The sequence below is a fragment of the Stegodyphus dumicola genome, chromosome 1 (genome assembly GCF_044657685.1).
Source record: "Stegodyphus dumicola isolate Sdum_Otavi_A_Nest chromosome 1, ASM4465768v1".
In the NCBI taxonomy this organism is placed as follows: Eukaryota; Metazoa; Arthropoda; class Arachnida; order Araneae; family Eresidae; genus Stegodyphus; species Stegodyphus dumicola.
The window spans coordinates 296018111-296041338 of NC_140768.1; the positions used below are offsets into that span (position 1 = coordinate 296018111).

The window sequence follows — 23228 nt, forward strand, 5'->3', positions numbered from 1 at the left end:
TCAGAAAACGTTTTTTACCTCCTAAGATATAAAAATATATTTATTATATTACACATAAAATATGATTATTAAATAAAAATTAATAATTTTTAATTATTTTGCATTTTTAATTTCTTGGAACTTATTTAAATTTTCATCTCAATCTGATATTTCTGATGAATGACCATTTGTTCCTAACTGTAATTTCAAAGTGTCTGTAATTTAAAAGGATAGCAAACACCTACGATCTTTTTATCACAAAGCACTTACATCAAGCACAATTGACATATCTTCCACATAAAATTCTTCAGTAGATATTAATTCATGAATGTGATGTTGCCTTTTCTTTTCTTTTGGAGATAAAGATTCAAAAGCCAAGAAGTCTAGAGAACCTGCAACATCTATAAATGCAAGAACACACATACACACATATCTGTATAATAGCAGGAAAAATTCAAAAAGAAAAAAGTGCTGAATAACAAAAAACGGTTTCGAAAAATACTAAAAACATATTTTTACTTGGATCTTATTATGAAGAAATAAAAGTTTTGTTAAAAAAGGAAGCATTGCAACAATTAAAAAAAAAAAAAAAAAAAAAAAAAAAAACTTCAAAAATGAAAAATGTCCACTTTAAAACTGCAGAGAACAACTACTTCTAAAACTCCCAAACTAAACATAGTTATTGCTTGTTTTTAATAAATAATTATAGTTTAGAGAGTATTATTTAAGTTTAGATATTGGGTCATCTGGAAAGTTCTGCAATTCTTCAAATCAAAGCGCATTTTTTCTAATTATTTTGTTACGGCTGATAAGTAGCGACTTTGAATGAAGTGGACGTTTAAATATGGCCCTTTCTGCTCATGCAAAATTCTAATATATCGTAAAGCATAATTTTTGCTTCAGTGCATACCATGCTCGACCACTCATTTTCATCATATTATGCTCTTTTATTAAAAAAAAAAAGAAAAAAAAATATTAGTCAAACTGCTCGTAAAATCTGTATTTTATACAGTCAAACTGCTGTTTCTGATGACACAGTTAGAAGGTGGTTTGAAAAATTCAAATGCTAAAATTTCAGCCTTGAAGATAATGCCCTCACTGGACAACCATCCCTTCAAACAAGGATCGATTAAAAGAAGCTATCTCTGAAAATCCACGTTATATAGGTCACGCAGGGCTTAATTTCTAAAATCAGAAGTGCCGGAACCCTCTGGAAGGCCCTCAGGAAGAAGGGGGGAATAAATAAATAAAATAAGTAATAGTTAAAATAATTAAATTAAGATTAAAATTCAATAAATATAAATAAATAAATAAAAATTTAAGAAATTATTAAATTAATTATAAGTAGTTAAATAAAAGAAATAAAATATAGGACCTCATCTTATTTAGGGCTCCATTTGGACTTACAATTAAAAAAAAAAAAAAAAAAAAAAAAAAATAAGAAATAGCTCAGGCTGAATTTAGACTCTAAATATACAGTACAATGTATGATTGCAATGGGGGGGGGGAGGGGAAATTCTTTGTAGCATCGAAAACAAACAGAGAAGTGCCCAACTCTTTCTCACCGCAATGCCCTGCCAATATAATTCTAGCTGTCAAGCAGAATGGGACCGGGCAAAAAAATTTTCCCCGAATCAGTCCTCCGTATTTGGTTTCATAGTTCAAGTCTGAGGTGCACTGCAGCAAGAGGTCACTAGCACTGGACGTGGAAGACGTAATCATTGTTCACACTTTCGGGACCAAAACATTTTAACCGCTTTCAAAAATTTGTTGCACTATCTGGAGAATGATCCTTTGACTGAATGTTTTTTTTTTTTTTTTTTCCCCCTTTTCCTTAAAAGTCTTAACCTACGTCAAAGTGTTTGTTCCCCTGAGAAAGACAGGCAAGAATTCGGAAGTTATAATCGATTATAGAGGTATATTTATTTTTAAAGGAAAATTTGTTTGCTGAAACTGTGTTTCACTTACATAAAAGAAGGACTGGAACTCTTATTTAGGGCTCCAGCTAGAATTGCGGTATACCTCAGAAACTGAGAAGTACCGGAGCCAGCCTCCGGTGAGCTCCTCCACAATTTAAGCTCTGAGTTCAGGAACTATCAGACAGACTAAATAGTCCAAAAATATATGATTATTTGAAGAGGACCAGATACGTAAGCTGCTACGATGTATGGGTACACATGCTTTTACAGAGCAGAATAAGATTGCTTGAGTCTCAGAATGTGATTCCTGGCTGGTAAGAAATAAAGAAGCTCCTTTTTTTTGAAACGGCTTATTAATGAGATGTGACATGGTTATTATACTATAATGTTACAAGAAAAAGAAAGATCATAGACTAAGTCAAATAATGCTTTGTGTACGGTGGGGCTACAAAGGAATATATTATACTATGAATTATTGCTACCAATAAGATAATAAAGTTGGAAAAGTACTGTTCCCAAATGGCAATGTTAAAAACAGAAATCAAAGCAAAATTTCCAGAACTGACCAGTCACTAAGGTTGTCTTCCATGACGACAATGCTTGGCCCCATATTTGGATGAATGTCAGATAAAGACTTATCAAGTATAGCCGGAGTATTTTAAAACTGATACTCAGTTTCATTCAAGGTTTCAACTTTCACAAGAGAAATACTTGAAAACTTTTCTTTTTTATGAAAAAGACTTCAAAGTGGCTTCAAGTGAGAACAAACGTCAATGTATTCAAGCGCTTTCATTGATGTACTCTTTTAATATTTCCCCTAGGAATCACACTCATGACGCAATCAATATTTTTTTATTTTTTATTAAAAATTTTTTTTTTTTTTCCTTTCCCAGCAATGTTTCTTACTCAGCCTTCAATTACCAATGAATGGACTGGCCGTTGGGGAGTTTTCGTATTTTCAACGTTCGTCATATATACTAGCCATTTTCTCTACGAAAGTCCTTTGCAGAAATATTCTTTCTCTTAGGCAGATAGCAATACTGCGTTTTGCTGTAATCCAAATAATCCAATCTTATTCAGTAATCAATTGCTATGCAGTTAAGGGTCTGCAGATTGTTGTTGTTACGAATCTCACTTGTCTGACAAAGATCAGCTTAAGTCCACTACATTCATCGTGGCAAGGAATCAAATTCGCCTGTCGTTGGTGAGAGCCTTGAGGTGACAGCCCGACTTTAGCTTAGTTACAAACCTAATTTTGAGAAAGGTCACCCGGGGGGGGGGAATGGGTCCGAGGGTCTCCCACCCCCTTTTCCTCTACGTTCAACCTCTTGAGAGGACTTTCGGTTTACCGTATATTTAGAGAGTCCCCATACCACAGAGACGCTATACATTTACAAACATCCATACCTTCTTTGGGCTCTCTGTTCCGGCAGTCACCATGGCTGCGGTTTGTAAATTAATGAACTGAAGAAATGCATAGATGAGTTGGATTTTAATCTGCTGTCTATCTAATTTCATTCAAGTCTGTCACTGTGCATTGAAGTTCAGACGGCTGATAAAATGAAGGATACGTAGCGAATAAATAGATGATTTTGCAGAAATAAAAATGGCAAGATGCAAATTTTAACAAAGGAAGACTTAAAATTTATTTATGGTGATTTTTAGAATCAGCTTTGTTAATCATATTAGTCAGCCACAGTTATACCTTAATTACCAAAAAACCAGAACTGATGGAAAGAAGAGAATTAGGAACAGATATATTAAGCAGATCGGGATGGAAAAAATTTCAGTATAAGTATATATCTTTTTTATAAAAGTTACATTGTCATAAAATTTTGTTTAGGATGCTTCCAATATACATAAATGCATGTCTTAATGTTAAGGTACATTTTTTACCTTTCAGATTTTTGAATAATTCATAATTATGAACTAAGTAAAGTAGGGTGTACTATTAGCTTGACTTCTTTTTCCATGTTTACCTATTATGCTGTGTTTAACTTAACCAGTCATTATTTTTTTCTTAAAAACAGCAAATAATAATAATTATTACGATAAAGAAACTTTAAATTGGTGTAAAATTCAAACAGAATTGAATATAAAATTTTAGATAAAATCGCTGTTAATTTAGAGCATCTCTCTTTAGTCTTACATTTTGCATCTTTTTTCCCTGAAGCTTTTATTTTGCATGGCATATTTTCTTTTCCCCCCAACACTTATTTATTTGTTCCGATATATAACCCAATGAAAGACAAATCTCATAAAAATCTGATCTGCAAAAGCAGTAAAGCTGAAATAAAAACCAATCAATGCCATAAATAAAGTTCCAATTCTGACTCCCCTTAAACTTCGTTCATCTAAAAATAGAGAAAAAAAGAGGGAGAAGCATTTTATAATTTTTTCCTGCAAAAAGCTTCTGTTAGCGTTTTCCACCACAGTACTCCATAAACATGTGCTTATACTGCTTAATAATTAATCCAGCCCCGATAGAAATCGTCATTTTCGAACTCGAATTCCCCCCCCCCCCCTTACATTTTTTAGAGTGCTGCAAATTAAGGGCAGCAGGGCAATTTTTTTTTTTTTTTTTTTTTTTTTAAATCTTAAGTGACGAAGTCACACAGTCAAGTTCCTGGAACACTTCCCAAACCTGTGTAGAGCAACGTAAGGTGGTGTGCATATCTTAAAAATTTGCATAACATACCTTAAAAAGTCCAAGAGAAACGTCCTAAATCCAGTATAGAAGACTGGAGAGATAGCAATAACGGCAAGCAATTTCGTGATGCAATTATAGCAATGCGATCTTACAAGGTCTGCTGAGGCTATTTATTGTCAACACCTATTTATATAATTATGCGGATGGAGAAAAGTGGTACCAACAACTGAGGCATCGGATATTTTAAGGTGCCTTTCCTTTATCTGCCGGCAATATCGCAAAATCGTAAGAACAAATAATATGATATAACGCATAATAATTAATAACAAGACAATGAGAAAAATAATTTAATTATAAAAAGAGAAATTGCTCAAGTCAATTAGTATTTATTTTGCAATGTCAATTAATAATTAGTATCAATAAATAATACTTAGTCTCAATAATCATAATTATTGTTATTAATACTAATTATTAATGTTTATTTCATAACGTTTTTAAACATAATGAAATAAGTTTGCCAGATTTGGGACCAGATAAAGGAAAAGTATTAATTTTAATTGAAGATATCTTATCGAGACTTGTATCACCTTGATATTTTCATTTTCCGGGCTTAGCTTGGACATTTCTGCAACTGCCGTTTTCGTGCTTGTAAGTGCTGATGTATAGAGAATTTGAGATTAATATAACTGTATCCATATAATTCATGTATCATTTTCTGAAGTAGAAAGGAGTAAGAACAGAAAAAACGGTGCAAATTCTCATATAAACTAAGAATAAAGTATTCTTGCTTTGTACTTGGACAAAATAAAGGAGTAGCGAAATATGCAGTTTGCAATAGTTACGTTAATGTGGGATACAATGGTGATAGTGACATAAAAATACATCAGTGAAAACATAAACCTGCTCTACATCTGACTCAATACTTAATTTTATAAATAAAAAATATTCGCCAGTAACTAGTTCAAGCCACAGATGCAACACTAGCATATCACATGCCATCAATCTTCGAAATCAACTGTACACTTAAACAAAAATGTATTTTCGGAAGCTGAAGTCAAGGTTTTTCTCCCTCCTTACCACGTGACTTCATGGTATAATTGGAAAAGCTTCTGGTTAGCAATCGGAAGATCTGATGTTCGAGTCCCGGTGAGGGCATTGCTCATTTTTCATCTTCCCTGCTCTGAATAAACCTAATGATTCCAAAATGGTATCCGAACTAGAAGGTTGTAGACGATAATCCGTCATCGCCAGTATTTAAGAATTGGAACCCCTCTTCCCAGTCACCCTTTAAGTGTAGGAAATTGTAAGGTTTTTCTCTGTCCTTACCTCGTGCTACTTCGTGGTGTAATTGGGAAACATTTCTGGCTAGCAATCGGAAGGTCTGGAATACGAGCGCAGATGAGGACACTGCTCATATTTTATCTTTTCCGTTCCGAATAAATCTAATGACTCTAAAAGGGTAACACAAAATTTGATATGTGTAAGATTTCACTTGTGTAAGAAAATGTTCCGAATTGTTATATAATATCTTAACTAATAAAGAAATGGCATTCAGACAAAGATTCTTGACTTGTAAACTTATCCTAAAGAAACTTCTGAAAGTATTGTTAACTAAATTACAAATACCATGAAGAAGTATAATGTTACTTTTAGGTTATTGCTAGAGATAACGTAAATGTTAACTTTGGTGGTCTTGCTCGCAGGGGTTGGGGTGTACATCCTTCTCTCAAAAGATAATTAAATGAAAGCATCCTAAGAGTTAGATGTGCTACGCATATTTTATCCAATTCCTTGGAGCCAGTGCATTTCCTTTAGATACTAAATCTTTTGTTATGAAAGTGTCATCATATTATGCTCTTTTATCCAGTCCGCACAGAGGAACTCAAAGATTTCTGTGAATTTGAGGACACAAATTACCAGCAGCTTTTAAATAATTCAAGGACTGAGTAGCTAATAATATTGTGTCCAGAAGTAGAAAGGATTCTGCATTAGTACCCTGCACTTAAATCCTGCTTTCTCTCTCAGGATAGGAAATTTATGACTTCAGTAATGTACGGAATGACTTTTCAAGGACGTAAGCTTCTTCATTTTTTCTTAACCATACCTTATATATATATATATATATATATATATATATATATATATAAAATGATATCAATTGAAAAGGAAAATGATTCATTTGTAGAAGTATATGAATTATCATAAACTATTCTAACTTCATTAAAAGAGAGACTTGAGAAACAGGTCTTCAAAACTCTCAAGAGTAAGTCTTTGTCAAACACAAGGAGTAATGTGCAGCCTCCAGCATGATGCCTGCAGTGACCAAGGCATGACTGTGCATATTAGTGACACTATATTTCTTTACAAAATTATATCAGTTGAAAAGGAAAATAATTCAGTTGTAGAACTACACGAGTTATAAACTATTCTAGCTTCATTAAAAGACAGACTTGAGAAACAGTTCATCCCTTTACAAACCTTCACGCACTTTGAATTAGTTTTCAGAAGATGGCTTGGAAAAAGAGTGTAAGATATTTACAGAAAATGCACCTGATTTCTAAGCACTGAATACTTGGAAAGATGGATGCATCTTATGGAAAAATTCAAATGCTTCCAATGGCTTTCCGTTTTGAGGTCATTTTCCCATGTCTTCAATATTTACAACTTAAAGGTGTGAAAGTAGATGATTCAAAACTGTTTAACCAGTTCTGAAATGCCAAGAATTACGCTAGAAAATCTGTGTTGGGTCAAGACTCTATACTAAATAAACAGTTATCTTCTTTCTTTAAAAAGGATCAGAACATTAAAAAATTTTCAGAAATTTTTAATATTTGCCGTTTTAGACAGCAATATATCTATTGAAAGAGCATTTTCTCTCATAATTACTCAATGGACAGAAGAAAAGGAAAGTTTGATGATAGACTCAGTCAGAGGAATTTTACAAATATGTTCCTAAGAAAGCAATTTAACTCTTCTGTCAGGAGTTTATTCTGTTGAAAAATACAATTTCGAAGAAAACTAGCAAAAAGAACTAGAAAAGACTGAACATTAATTTGAGGTAACTGAGTTGAGTGTGTAACAATTAAGTATCATTATTTAATGTTTGTAATTATTTTAGGTATTAGTATTTAAAATTTTCATTGCATTACTTTAAGATCATATCAGATTAGAGTATGCATATTATACTCCCTGTGTAAAAGCAAAATATAAGTAATTTGCCTTTTCAAAATAAAATTGTTAATCCCTTTTTAAAAATGTCCAACTTTTTTTCAAGCAATGACTGGTACTTACAAATCGTGAGTCGATAATTCTATATATGAAGAAATGAAAAGGACGCAAATAATGAGTCTTCTGTCAAAAAGCTCTCTCTTATGAAACATTTTAGGAAAGAGCAACTAAGGTTCCAGAGTCAGCAAAGAGTTCACAAGTCAGCTAGCTATGTGGCTGTAGCAGTACTCTGGCATTTGCAATCAGGCAGTAACAGATTAGAAATCTATTTCGTTTACAAAACTTACAGCATAAAATAGAATTTTTTACAAATGTTATCAAGAAGTCTAGGACAAACAATTTTTTAAATGGATGACCTAATTCTACAATGAAAAAATGCACTTTTATAATATCGAAGGTAAATCAAATACCATATGTATCATAAATGAGCAAGAGCACTTGTTTATCACAGACAGGCATTTAAACCACACTAAAAATATACAAACAATTATCGCTTTACACAAAAATTGTACATTCGAACTAATTTGGCTTACAAAATTTCAGTATAAATGCATGTTTTAAGGTCAGATAATATATAATTTATTTATTTTAAATTACTGAAAAATCCAGATATGCAGGATGAATAAATTAAAATACACCAGTAGTATAATTTACCTTTGTATGTCTAAATATTGGTATATCTGTCTTTCGGTTATTAATTATTTCTTTGTTAATTTATTTGACTATTATTTATAATGACAAAAGACAAATCTCATAAGTAGTTGATCCTAAGAAATAGAGTCAAATTAAGACCATTTGATGCCCTATAAACTGGGCAGAACCAAGGCCCTAAATTTCCAAATTTAACCTCTTCTTAAATACTGTGGAGCTTTTTTCTAAAAAGAAAGGAAGAAAGAAAGAGGGCTGCTTCACATTTTATTGAGTAAAAAATTCTCTTATGCTCCTTTTTTGCTTGGTGCCTAAAACATGTATTTATATGCATAATAATTATTCCACTCCTGCCAAAAGCCATCATTATTTACAAAGAATCCCCTTAGCACTGATAAGCTTCCTTTTTTGCTTTTCATTTCTGTAGGTCAAAGGTTAGAGTTTCATTTGTTGACAAAACTGTTCAGATAAAATTATCACTGCATATGACATTTCTTTCAAAATCTTCATCCACCCACTGCACCACCAAATCTAGTCAGCAGAATTTCTCCTTTGCAAATGATCGTTTGTTTTAGTTAAGTTAGCTGAATTTTGTACATGTGCAAATCTTTAACGAGAACGTGATGTAGGAAACTTTTTCAAATGCTCACTTGTTTTGAATAATGCTGAAAAGATCCTCTAAAACTTGCAGTAACACCATCACAACTGTCAGATCATACATGGATCTGCTTATACTCAATATACAGTATTTATGTAAAATGTGAACATGAGATATTAAATGCTATTTGCATAGGTAATTAAACTGATTCAGCTTGCAATAATGCATACTAATGCTAACTGCTTAAAAAGGAGGATAAGATAAGATACATAAGATATTAAATGCTATTTGCATAGGTAATTAAACTGATTCAGTTTGCAATAATGCATACTAATGCTAACTGCTTAAAAAGGAGGAATGTTTTTATGCAGAACCTTCTGACAAAGAATGAGTGGTATTCATTTTACCTATTACAACAATCCCCAAAATATACGTTTTTTTGACAGGCATTTATAAAAATGGCAAAAAGCTTTTCTGTTTGAAGTGATGATGCATTTTCAGACCTCACATTAAATTATAATTTATTATGCAGTTAAATAAAATGCTTAAAATATATTTACTTTACTTTTAAACATTTAATAATGTTCTGTTCAAATTCATTTTTAATAAATGCACAAATATATATAAATTGATGTGCATGTGTGTATACATACATATAAGAATAAATAGTAAAGTTAAATTAAGTTTAAATAATTCTCTTGCATCATTGTTGCAAGGAATGAAATTTGAATTTAACAAATATTTTCCATTCGTATAAAGCTAATTTACAGTGAATTTGAATTATAAATTATGAAATTTTGATAGCATATAAATAAAAGTTTAATTATTGCTGTGAACTAATTTACAATATCATTTAACCTTTAACTGCTGTGAATGGTCTGAGAGACCGCTGAGGATTTTATAACCTCGTTTCCACCCCTAAAAATGGAGAATGGTCCCTGTCCTTCCTCCTACCTTCCCAAACCCATTCCACAAGGTCACATATCCGGTTTCATGCTTCGAACTTTATTATGGTTTCAGTTATCACGTTTTTTTTGTTAAGACCACTCACAGCAGATGTGTACCAGTTTCAGTGGACGATACACATTGTTTATCGGATGCTTGGTTTTCGTAAAAGTGATAAATATGGCTTCACATTTTACAAGAAAACGTCCCATAAATCTCACTCAAAAAGAAACTGAATATATTGTCAACAATATTTTTGATGTAGAATACTCTGATTCTGAAGAATGATGTAGTATTCACCGAAAGTAAAAGTTTCTGCAGATGATATCATAATTTTTTTAATGACTGTGAACAAAATGATAATTTTTATGGAAAAAAGCACTTCAAATGGAGGAAAAAAGAAACAATGCCGCAAAACTGAAAAGAAAAAAAAAAATCATGCTTTTATTAGCTAATCAACAACTAAACCACATCTGAAAGTTGGAATAACTTCTGCTTTTTTTGCCAAGGGAACTGAACATAACAATTTGAAGAATCTTTGTACAGAAGGAAATTAAGAGAAGAATTTATCAAATAAAGAAGAAAAATTAGAAGAAAGAAAAACATGAAGTCTGTGCCCACCTTGTAGGCAGAGAAAAAAAAGCACGCAAATGCTTGGAATGTAAGGAACCAGTGTGTCTTCAGTGCTCTCAAAAAATGTGTTTTGACTGTATATCATCTTATGATTCATCCTTGTAAACAAAGATATACTAATATATTTATATTATTTAATAAAGTCACGTGTTTTCATGCATGTTTAATAAAATCTTTGTTCCTTAAAACAAAGAAAATAGTCATACTTTTATATGAATTTAACAGCGTAAAATTAAATGATTTATGTTTAAAATATATTGATTTAAATAAATTAGAATTTCATAAATATGCATAAAGTATCTATAACATTCCTTAAAAGGGTATAAAAGTATGTACTTTTAGGCATTTCTTTAAAACAGTCTGTGAGACAGCTCACAGTAATTACGCCGAAAAATTGTCACAGCAGTTAAAGGTTAAATTCTGAGAGCATATGTAAATTAAGTGCAAGTATCTAAAACCACGAAAAAGTATATAATATTCCAAAAGTTTTTTAAAAGAATTTTTAAGACTAAACTAATTTGCATAAGTGAATAATTGTTGAGCAGGCACTAGACAGATCTTATCAAGGGGAAGTTGCCTCCAAATCTAACTCTTTATATGGGCATGGGTATAGTAATATTCAAAACCAAAAGTAAAACCAAATGTAGTGAATTACTTAAAAAAGAAATTTAAACTAAAATTTTGAGAAATAGAAAGCAAATTGACTAAGAATCAAAATATTAATTAAATATAAATTGCAAATGTAATAAGAGTAGAAAACCAAAGTTTTTAAGGAAACCAAAGTAATTTTGCCTTTGCCTATTTGAAAACTTCCCCGACACGAATTATGCGCATAAATAAAAAATAAACTATTTACAATCTATCAAAATACAAAAATAATACTAAAAAGGCAAGTAAATAGTAAGTTTTAATTTACCTAGTAACTACACATTTGTATTTCGGACAGCATTTGCTTAACTAAGTGAGGTTGAGTAGTTTGTTTCTGCTAACTGTATAAATAGAGGGCGCTAATACAATGTAAAGTTGAGTGTTAAGCTGCTACCTGTGTGATCTATTGTAAAAACCTATTTTGTAAACTCTTAAGTAATGTAAAATGCTTGTTCTGTGTGCAAAAATGTTGCTAACTGTGAAGCATTGTATAAATGTGTAAAAAATTGAAGAAATTGCTAACTGTTACAGTTTGTGAAAATAGATAAATAGATGTTGTAAACTACTAAGGATTGTAAAAAGTCAAAAAATGTTTTTGAAATAAAGTTCAAAAAATTTTTTGAAGTAAAAAATTAAAAGTTTGAATAACAATTTTAATTGAATTAATTTAATTTGATTTCATTGAAAAATTTTTAAATCATAAATTGAAATAAATAGAAATTTTTTGTAAAAGACTGAATTTATTAAAACTGAAGTTCTACAAGTTTAATCAAAACTTTAAACAGGGTCCGTACACATTTCTGCACACGGAAATTAAGGACTTTTAAGGATCATTAATGAAAAAAATTAAGGACCTATGAGCAAATGGGAAATGAATAAATTCAATTAAAAATATTATTCTATGCCTGAATTTCACTTTTGTAATACCATCCTAAAAATAAAATATATTCCTAAGTAGTATGCATTATTACTAAACATTAATTAACATAATTATTAATAAGTTTGAGAATAAAATAAACTTCATGCAGTTTATCAAGTAGCATTAAATATTTTACACTTATAATAGGTTGGACATATTTGAAAGAAGATAAGTGACATTTACGTTTTCTAATAATAGTTAGCTTTATGTTGATTTTTTGATGTCTCATTTTGTCACATACTTGGTCAGTCTAGAGCAAAGGTTCTCAAATGGTGGTACGCATAGAAAAAATAGGTGGTACACAAAGAAGCACAGTATTTTTAACTATTTATTTAAAAAATTAAAACCCCAATATCCTGATTCAGTTTTTTTTTCTAACACTTGTAAATTTATGCGATCTGAGCTTTGTTCAGGAGTGGTGGTGGTACTAAATATTTTCAATTTTTGTTTAGATGGTACAGGTTAGTCAAAAGGTTGAGAATTGCGGGAATTGAGGTTTAGTAAATAGCAGGTAGATTTTATGTCAAATGGCATAGATTAAAATGAGAAGTAAGATCCCAATCAGCATGATTCATAACAAAAGACTGAATGTTGTCACCTCTGCTGCTTGTCTAGAGAACTGTTGATTCGAACAAACCTGAAAGGCCTGATGTAGGCATGGTTGGCAAGTGTTGAAAGTTTGTCAGGCTCTGTTTGATGCAGTTAGTGTCATAACTGCATCAAGTGCAGAGTTTTAGGGGGTTGTAACCCAATTAATATACTTTCAGGTTCCAATAAGCCATTAAAGCACCACAGGTGATAAGTTGTTTTGTGTTATTTTAAGTCTCACTAGATGCAAAGAATAAGTTTTACTTGAATTTCTATATTTTTGTGTTTTATCTTGTGCACAGTGAGTATTAATGAAAGGCAATAACTTGCTTTAATATGTAGAGATAATTAAGGGTAGGCAATTAGTTATAAACAATTAAATTAGGTAAATAGGTAACCTTAGTCATCATGGCTTAACATGGGCACGATTAAATTTTATTTTTTAACAATATTTGTTAACCTCTTCGTCGTCTGTAACGCGTCTAGCACGTCAAGGTTAATTTTAAGTGAAACTTCCGCAGGGTGGCCGTAATGCGCTACAAGTGTTCTTCTACATTTTAAAACTTTTAAATTTTTAAAACTCTTTCTAAATGTTTACTTGTTTGAGTTTTTATTTTTGTTTCTTCTAATACCTCCTAGAGGGCAGCAGTAATCAGGCATTCTATTTCTAATTGAATTTGCCCCAGGTTTTATGAATATTCGTGCCATTTTACATAAGATACAAGACAGTGAGAGATGGCTTCAACGTCTACTCAGCAGAAAAAGAGAAAAAATGAGATTGTGAATTGGAAAGACAACAAGGATATACGTTTGATGAGTACAGTCCACTATACTCAATGATTGATGTTGGAACACGGAAAAGAACAGTAAAAAAACCGATAATTGTAAAAGATTACAACAACAAAATAGGAGGAGTGGACCGCCTGGAACAGATGTTATCAAATTATCCTGCTGTTAGAAATATGCAGAGATATTATTTTTCCATTATGCTTTATTTCCTTATAATTTTACTTAATATTCATTAACATTCATCCACTACGTCTCGTAAAGTTATGTATGGAAAGTTATCATGTACAGAGAAAACAACACTACACGCTATAAAAAACACACGCCCGCTGAGGAGAAATTTTTGCGGACAGGAGAGGACGGCGAAAGGGTTAAAAAAGCCCTATTAAAATCAAAATCTAATAAAATTTCACAGTTTAAAACACATGTAATTTACGACACTGATTCTTAAACAATATTAGAATAATTACACATTAAAAGCTACAAAACATTTATGTTTTGCAACAACAACACTCAACAAAATATTTATCCGTCATTTTAATTTGAAGCCTTCTCAAACATTTTGGCTAGTTTATATCGATTTCCTTCTCTTTAAGCATTTTTTCTAACAATAATTAGAGATTTGTCTCAATATGCAAACCAATATTTTCGCTAGTTTCTGCGTGCTTTATCTCCTAACTTGTCGACCACTCCACAATGTACCTATGAGGGTTTACTTGATCTGGTAAAAGTTAAATAGTCCCAAATCCCCGATAGACGTGAAGCAAATTATCATTATGTCTGAAAGTAACTACAATATCAGACAAAGGTTTAAATAAGCCTTGCATTAAAGAAGAACTTGGAACAAACGTAAAGGCATTCTGTTGTTCTGATGCTAACAAAGTCAACTACATCTCACGGTGATGTAATTAAACAAGAACAGTCAAATTCAAACTAAAAATGTGGACTAGTGGTCAAAGATTATACAATTTAATTTGAATTTAATTTGGCTCAGTAACTCTATCATATGAGGAAACAGAAATGGAAAATTATAGTAACGGCTGAAATTATAAACAATTGGGTAATTTACATATTAATAACTGCACATATCTTTGAAGAATAATTTTGTTTATGTATTCAGTTTCTTTCTTCAGCATGTTTCCTTTTGATTTTATAATTTTTGGATTTAATTAAGGATTTCTGTTTTTCTAAAAAAACACAAAATTCATTTAGAATGTATAGGAAAAGTGACTAATTTAATTTCTTTAGTAATATGAAATTCAGAAGAAATATGATTACAGAGCTGGTGTGGCAGAATTTTTAGAATTTAGTGACACACCAAACAACAAAATCTAGAAATGGCAAAACATTTAGAATTTACAGCAGGTATTGGATGCAGAATTTAGAAAGGCACTATGCAGTCGAATTTAGGACCCATAGAGATTGCATCAGATGAGAAAATGCCTAGTGCCAGCTCTGTGTATGATGCATTAAGACATATTAATTAGATGGATCTTTTAAAATGTAAGTTTTCAATTTCTTTATTAATAAAAAAGTCCGTTTCTATAATGTCTGCCCAAGTGATAAGATTCGAAGCATTTCTGATATTTTCCATGCTTGTGTCTAGTAAACAGTAGAGAAAATAAAGGGAAGATAAACATGTTAAGAAAAAGATTCTAGTATCAGGAGTAAAACATTCAAATATTATGTCTTCATTGTTCTTCCAGGCGTTCTCCAAAAAGTAAGAAATTTATCGCAAACTTTCTGTAAAATACATCCATGATACATTGATACCATGGAGACATTTTCATTTTGTCATATATTTCTCAAATCTTCTAGAATAGTGAGTCTATAAATCTTGCCTTCAAATCCTTCTAAATTTTCCAAGCTGCAATATCAAAAATACTAAAGAAAAATTATCCCAACCAATTATGTAACAGCAAAAAGCCAAAACTATTTTTTGGGGAAAAAAAAAAAAAAAAAAAAAAAGCAGGGGAAAAAGTGTAAAATTAATTTTATTAGTTATTATTATAATTTTATTAGTTAGTTTATTTAGTTGCCAAAATGAAACTTTATAATATGACAGCGAAAAATAAAAATGTTTTATTTTAATGTTATTTTTTTAAATATAATTTTAACATATTACCATTATTTTAATGAAATTTATCAATGTTACGATGTTTAAAAAACAATCGTCGAAAAATTCAGAATTAAAAATTTTCTATACAAACTGATCTTAAAATCGCCATTAAAAGCTTTTTTTTTAGAGAAAATGAATTTCGAAATGCTTATGTTTCACTTCTTGCTTAGAAACTTGAGTATCCCATGATTTATATTAGAAATAGAAACAAATTATAACCCATATATAAGTCAGTAATCACCAAAAATATTCCTCCAAAATTCACACTCAAAATGGCAGTCATAAAAACAGACAGAAATTTCAGATGATTAAATTTAAGGACCTTCTAAGGACTTTTAAAGACCAAAAATTGATTCCAGAAAATTTAAGGACTTTTAAAGACTCTTAAGGACCGTACGAACCCTGTTTAAAATACTCACCAAAAGTAAAGAAAAATTAGAGAAAGATAAAAATCTTCACTCAATTCCAGGCTATAATTGAGACTTTGGAAAAGAGTTGGCCTTTCATTAGTAAAAGGAAAGAATTCATTATTGACTAAATATACATTTTTACAAATTAATTAATAATTATTTAATATTTACAAGTATAATCCATTAACTCTTTAAATCCTTCATTACCCACCAGTTAAAGTTTAAGGTAATGTTATCATACAATAAAGTAAAGAGTTAAAAAATTCAAAAGAAAAGTTAATGATATATACACTCAAGAGCCAAAACATTATGACCACCTGTCAATAACAAGTTGGGCCACCTTTGGCACGCAACACAGCTTCAACCGCCTTTGCATGGATGCCACAAGTCCTTGATAGATGTCCGGAGACAGATTGTACCAGATGTTGTAGCAATGGTCATGCAAATCCGAGGTATTGCGAATTGGTTGTTTTTGACCTCTGAGCTGCCGTCCCATGACATCCCAAATGTGTTCTATCGAATTGAGATCCGGTGAGTTAGGCGGCCAGGACATTGACTGGAAATCAGCATCATGTTCCTGGAACCACTCCAACACAATTGTAGTCTTGTGACATGGGGCGTTGTCCTGTTGGAACATTCCATTTCCAGCTGGAAAAACAGAGGCCATGTAAGGGTTCAACTAGTCCGCAATGATGTTCAGATACCCCGTAGCATTCATGGTCTGCTCTATCACAACCACGGGTTCCAGAGACGCCCAAGAGAACGTCCCTCAGAGCATAATACCGTCACCACCGGCCTGTGTATGACCTACTGTGCATTGAGGGAACAACTGTTCGCCTGGAAGACGGCGTATTCTGACACGGCCATCGGCATGATGAATGACAAACCGTGATTCATCTGACCAGGTAACTCTCTCCCACTGATAAATGGACCAGTCGAGATGTTCCTGGGCCCAGCGCAGGTGCAGTTGGCGATGACGCTTGGTCAGCAAAGGCACACGAGTGGGATGTTTAATGCGTAGCCCCATATCCAAAAGTGTCCGCTGAACAGTGTGCTCCGATACTTTTCTACTTGGCCCTGCATTGTATTCGGCTGTCAGCTGAGCCACTGTCTGGCTCCGGTTTTGCTTCACCATGCGAGACAGTCTCCGACGACCTTTTTCTTTGATAGCGTGTGGACGTCCAACACCATGTCGCCTACTGCTGGTTTCACCGTCATTCATACACTTTTCATACGCACTAACAACTGTAGATCGCGAGCAAGAGTCGTGCAGTTTTGGAAATACTCGTTCTGAGCCTTTGAGCCATTACAATCTGCCCTCTATCAAAGTTGCTTAGATCCGCAGCCTTTCCCATCACATACAGAAGTAAGTGAAAGAATGATTCTTCAGACTCTCCAGCAGCAGTTAAATACCACTTCCACCTGATCACGTGCCTTCCACGTCATCCAGGTGCGTTCATCGCAAAATGTAGGGCTGGTCATAATGTTTTGGCTCTTGAGTGTATATATATAGGCGATTCTAAATTATTTTTACAAATTAAGAGGGGTAATAGTACTCATCCAGATGAGCAATAATTACCATAGAACCTAGGGTCACATTCCACTCTGAGAGGCAGAAAAGAGGAATGTTAGAATTCTAACCTGAACTTCTAACATAACTTAGTGTTGGGAGAGCAAATGAACGAGACCAAAAGTTGCACAATCAATTTAGTGAAAAACTCACAGAGAGTGCACGAAACAGATAAAACTGAAAACTTGGCGGTCAAGCTCAGACTTTGACTTAAATTCACATCTTTGGTTGCAAAGTCTCAACCTCGCAAACGATGGCAACAAGTTAATTATCTAATCAAGGGCTGATTATTATAAACTAACTCCAACTTCCGTTGTATGCCGAGATTAGCATGAAAGTTCATGCTGTGTTCTGGCTGTCAGAACTTTGTGTCCCATAGAAGGGCGCTTCAAATAGAATGAGCGCAGCACAGTAAGTATAGGAGAACAGGATAGAAGATGGCGAAGGGGAAAAAACTGCTACCTTGATACTTGATATCAAGGTAGCAGTTTCTTCCCCCTAATAATTTAGATAATTAACTTGCTGCAATCATTTGCGAGCTTGAGACATGGCCAAAGATGTGTATTTGAGTGTTTGCCATCAAAGTCTGAGCTCGAAGTAACACTTGAAAACCAAGTTTTCGGTTTTATTCGTTTTTTTGCGCTCCATGAGTTTTTCACTTAACTGATTGTGCAGCTTTTACTCTCATTCATTCGCTCTCCAAACACTGTTGTTAGTTCAGGTTGGAATTTTAATATTCCTGTTTTCTGCCTCTGAGAGTGGAATGTGACCCTATGTTCTATGGTAATTATTGCTCATCTGGATGAGTATAGAGGATTTTTAGGACATCTGGATGAGATTTTAGGATTCGTAAAAACAATTTAGAATCACCCTGTATATATATGTAAGATATAACAAAATATGATACCTGTTTCAAAAAAATAATTGGTGACCTCAAAATTAACATTCTAAATTTGATGATCTGCCCCTAAATTCATCTCTTCTCACAGGTTCCAGATTTTTCTATCTTACGTAATGTTTTAATGCAGATGCCTCTTGTCCAAATTAATTGTAAACTAAAACTCTGAACTGAAACTTTCCAACTCCCACCCTTCTTCCTCTGAAGTTCTACGATACTCTGCATTTTTCCGCATAAGCTCTCCTGCCGACAGGATGCTTTTTATGTATGCTGCTGCTGCTCACTTACTTAAAATGACGTTGTACTTCAAAATACAACTTACTATATTCAAATATAATTAGGAAACATCTTGTCTGAAAAAAGGATCATTTAATATATGTAAAAAAATAAATATTGTGATTTTTCAAGATACGTTGTGCTAAATTGCGTCTTCATGCTTTCCACTCTGCCACACTACTGTCTTCTTGGTCCTCTATGCAGTATTGCAAGCTGTTAAAAGTTCCAGTGCCTTTATCAATGCATTTTAAAAATCATTACATATATACATACATACATATATAATACAAAATAAAAATTATTCATTTAAAATCCATCCCATTTTTCAATTCAGAATGAACCCCCCCCCCAAAAAAAAAACAGAAGCACAGTGGCAAACATGAAGAAACATGGGGGCAAAACATTCCAAACGAATTGACAAAAATTAATTTAGTATGCTTATATATATGTGTGTGTGTGTAAAATATAAAATATGAACTTCCCGAGGGTATAAATATGACTATGGTTATTATGTATCTTCTTCTTCACCTGCTTTCTCCCTAGGACTCTTTGCTAAGCTCCTCTTTATATGCAAACTGCCTACATAAAGATTGTGGGACACATTTAGCACCTCTAATGTTGTACGTCCATGGTTCTAAAAATAGAATCTGTATAAAATTATGGAATGTATAGTGCACCTACAATTATGATGTGCAACAAAAAAGAATATATGTCCTAAGAATTAGTTATCAAGGAATAAAATTATGTATGGAATTTACAACTATGTCTGTCTTCAAGTGTCATCTTTCTAACTAAGCAGTAAAGCCTCTCCAAGTTATAATGCAGAGAGCATCGCCAATCCGTTGCAGCTTTCTCCATCTGATTATATACACACATCAATTAATATATTTTAAAAAATATTTAAAGTTATACATAATTTATAAAGTCTTTTGTTATTAGATTACCTTTTCCTTTTAAAGATCATACGAAAAAATGTTCAGAACTTTTTAAATCAAAAAAGTAAAATCCCACAACATGATCAAATGCCCATTATTGCAATTCTATGTATAAAAACCTTCTTGGGATTATGTATTCAATTATCACAAAACTCACTTCTTTTACTATTGTACGGCCTATTTCATTTTTCAGCCAAGTCAATAAGATGAATGCTTTTCATCACTAATACAGTGTAGCTTACGTATTTTTATGCTATCTTTTGATAGAATTACAGTAAATAGTCAATTTACAGTTTAAGATTTAATAGTCAGTAAACTACATTTCTTACTCCTACTATGCCATATAACTGTGACAAATTTTTCATACAAAAGGACTTAACTTACACATTGAGACACTTATCAATTAGGCTTGTGTACTGAAATTTTTCCATTTGATATCCTATTATTTATAAAATTTTATTAAGTATTAGACTAATTTTCAGTTCTATATTTCAATGATGAAAGCCATTGTTCATATATAGTTTTTTAAATATTTATTTTATATTCAGGATTAAAAGCTTAGAGACAATATGTATTTATTATTCCTCAGTACTAGTAAATATAGTATTTATTTCAAAATTCTTATTATATACTTTTTAATCTATTAGTTTATCAATCTCATTACTTGCTATTTCAAAACATTCAACTTTTAATTCCCCCTTCAAAATTACAATTTCAACAGTCACAGTAACAAAATGTATCTTTCAACGAATTCATTTTCATTATCTAAAATCTGTTTTTATTAGTTGTTATATTCCAATAATGATAATTAGATCAGCACTGGAAAAAAAATTGTATGCTATACAACATAACAAAATTTTTTGTATTTTTGCTTTTAGAAATTTAGTTTCATATTTGTTTTTGTCTTTTTTAACAGCCTTGTTGTTCAGATTGGTTTTTGTTCTGGTGTCATCATATTAGGGAAGTATAATAGATAACAATTTAATTTTACTTCATATTTACTTTTGATTACTTTCAATTTATAATTAAGTATTCTAAATTTACATAAGGTCATTTACTGTACAGTTCAGAAATATGACTAGAATTTGGTTTTGATTGTTGATCATGATTTGGCCTTGCACTGAGATAAAATATGGAAAATAAATTCAAATTCATCTTTATCTTCCCCCCCTTTTTTTTAAGTATTTTGCACATATTTTTCCTCTTTATTTTTATCAGAACTATTTTTATGACTGTCTAGTGTTGACTTCTGGTCCTGCAATATTAGATTCTGAAGCAGCATACATGTATTCATTAATTAATATCATTATTATACTTTAAAACTTTTTTGTTATTTTTATACATTTATCTACACATATTATATGCCAACAATATCCAAACACCAATTTGGAGTAGTAGTTGTTATAACAATTTGAAACACCGAATGAGATTAAAAATTTGGAAGTAGATCATATATATATGTTACAAATATATGTATATGTTAGACAATAAGAGCTGAGTAATTTTAAACATAGCATGATCACTGGATGCCACTATTGCAACAGATCATTTTGTGAAATAGAGGCCTTGTTATAGCAATAGTAAGTAATGTAATTAATTATACAGTGAAAATACCTGGAATATGAAATGGCAAGCAAACAAAGTGGTAGGCTGCATAAACATAATGACAAATGCCATAAAATCCTGAGAAGCATAGTGATGAAAAATCACACGTTTCAGGTGGTACAGTTTGAGGTTCAAAGTGCTTTTTGAGCATCAATGCAAATACTGGGATTGTCCATCAGGAGCTGAAAAACATCGAGTTTCAATGTCCTGCTGTTACTCAAAAGTCTAACATTTGGGCAATCAGTTCCAACTATTATATGCAATGGTACAAAACCCAGAGCCAATGTACTGTGGAACAGGTGAAACAAGTTCTTTGAATTGAAAAAAGCTTGCTAGTCCTTCTAGCTATTTGATAAACACATCTGAATTAGGCAAACACTTTATATCCAAGTGTATTGTATGAAATGCCAAGTTTGATGCTGGAAGCATCACAGTTTGGGAATGTTTCTAGTAGTTTGAACACGGTTCTTTAACTCCTATAACGAGAAAGTAGAATGCTAAAATGTGGCAACAATTCAGGGTGCAGCTGTTTCTTTATCAACGGGATAATTATTCTGCTGATATAGGAAAGGTAGTTTTGTGGCTTGAAGAGTTGGGTACTGGAAAAGTGGACTGGCTTTCACAACACACTGATCTTAACTACACTGAGCATATCTGCGAAGAACTCGAACCTAGAGTACATCCCGAGTCGAACTGTGCAACCCATTGCAGCCCTAGTGGGAAGTCTTCCCACAGAAGTATAGTATACATATGACTGAGTGGATAACATCTTATTAATATGAGCCCCATGAAACTCTGATTCTACAACTTTGTCTACTTGGCCATACAGTATGTAAACTCTCTATATAATCTACTGTACTTTCTAATAATTACAATGGCATCAAGTTTGATAAAGAAAGCCAAATTTTATGCAGCAAAAACAAAACATCAATACACATAGAATCTTACAGTGACAATACAGCAAATGATAAATACAATGATGATTTTATGCTACTTAAAGAAAAACAAGAATTGAATTATAAACATTTGTTTATTTGTTATGCATAATTTCATTTCCTAGATCTTATAATATTTTTTTATGAAATCATTAACTACAACTGGATATGACATTTTATATGAAACTTTTATTCTACATACACAAAATTAGCATGCACATTTTCTTAATAATCAGTACAACTAACATGATGACACAAGTAGTGGAAAACAAAAGTTTGACACAATATCTGAACAATCAGTTACACATCTATTGTACTGCAGTAAAATATGCATTTTACTAGCATTAAATTTCTTCAGTGCATAGAAGTATAAGATTATATAATATGACAAAAGTCAAGGAAGCTAAATTAAAAAAAAAAGGGAAGAAAAAAGGGTGTAATTAAACAAAGCAATTTAATTTTTCATTAACGTGTGGTGTAATTAAACAAAGCAATTTAATTTTTCATTAATGTGTAGTTAACATAGCATAACAGCTTAGCAACTTATTATTGCACAAAACTCTCATTACCGAATTTAATTAATAATTCTTTATATGAGACAAATATATATATGGGTCAAGTTTTTTAAGGAATTAAAACAGGAAATTTAATAACTTTTTAAAGGGTCAAGGGTAGGACACAGAATAAAAGTGAAAGAAAAAAGTAACATGGGAAGGAAGAGAAATAAAAAGAAAAAAACCTACCCTGGACCCACTACCACAAAGCCAAGGGAAGGAAATGCAAAATAAAATTTCAAAAGTGTTAAATAAATATTTTATGACTGAAACTGCAATGCAATTTAAATATTGCAAACACAGAAACCATGATTGCATGATAATGTCCACATATATATTCATACATACAAAACTGTAATAATCATGGTACACAGCAGATATTCAT

At 31.9% G+C, this 23228-nt stretch overlaps 1 protein-coding gene across 3 annotated transcripts in view; it reads right to left on the minus strand.

Annotated features, from left to right (window-relative positions):
• Positions 1-23228, minus strand: part of Dap160 (dynamin associated protein 160) — a 178486-nt gene that overhangs the window by 51200 nt on the left and 104058 nt on the right. For all 3 annotated transcript variants that reach the window (XM_085808735.1, XM_085808736.1, XM_085808737.1), the window contains one exon: positions 250-380. In XM_085808735.1, coding sequence (XP_085664861.1) covers positions 250-380 — 131 coding nt within the window. The remainder of the gene's footprint in view (positions 1-249; positions 381-23228) is intronic.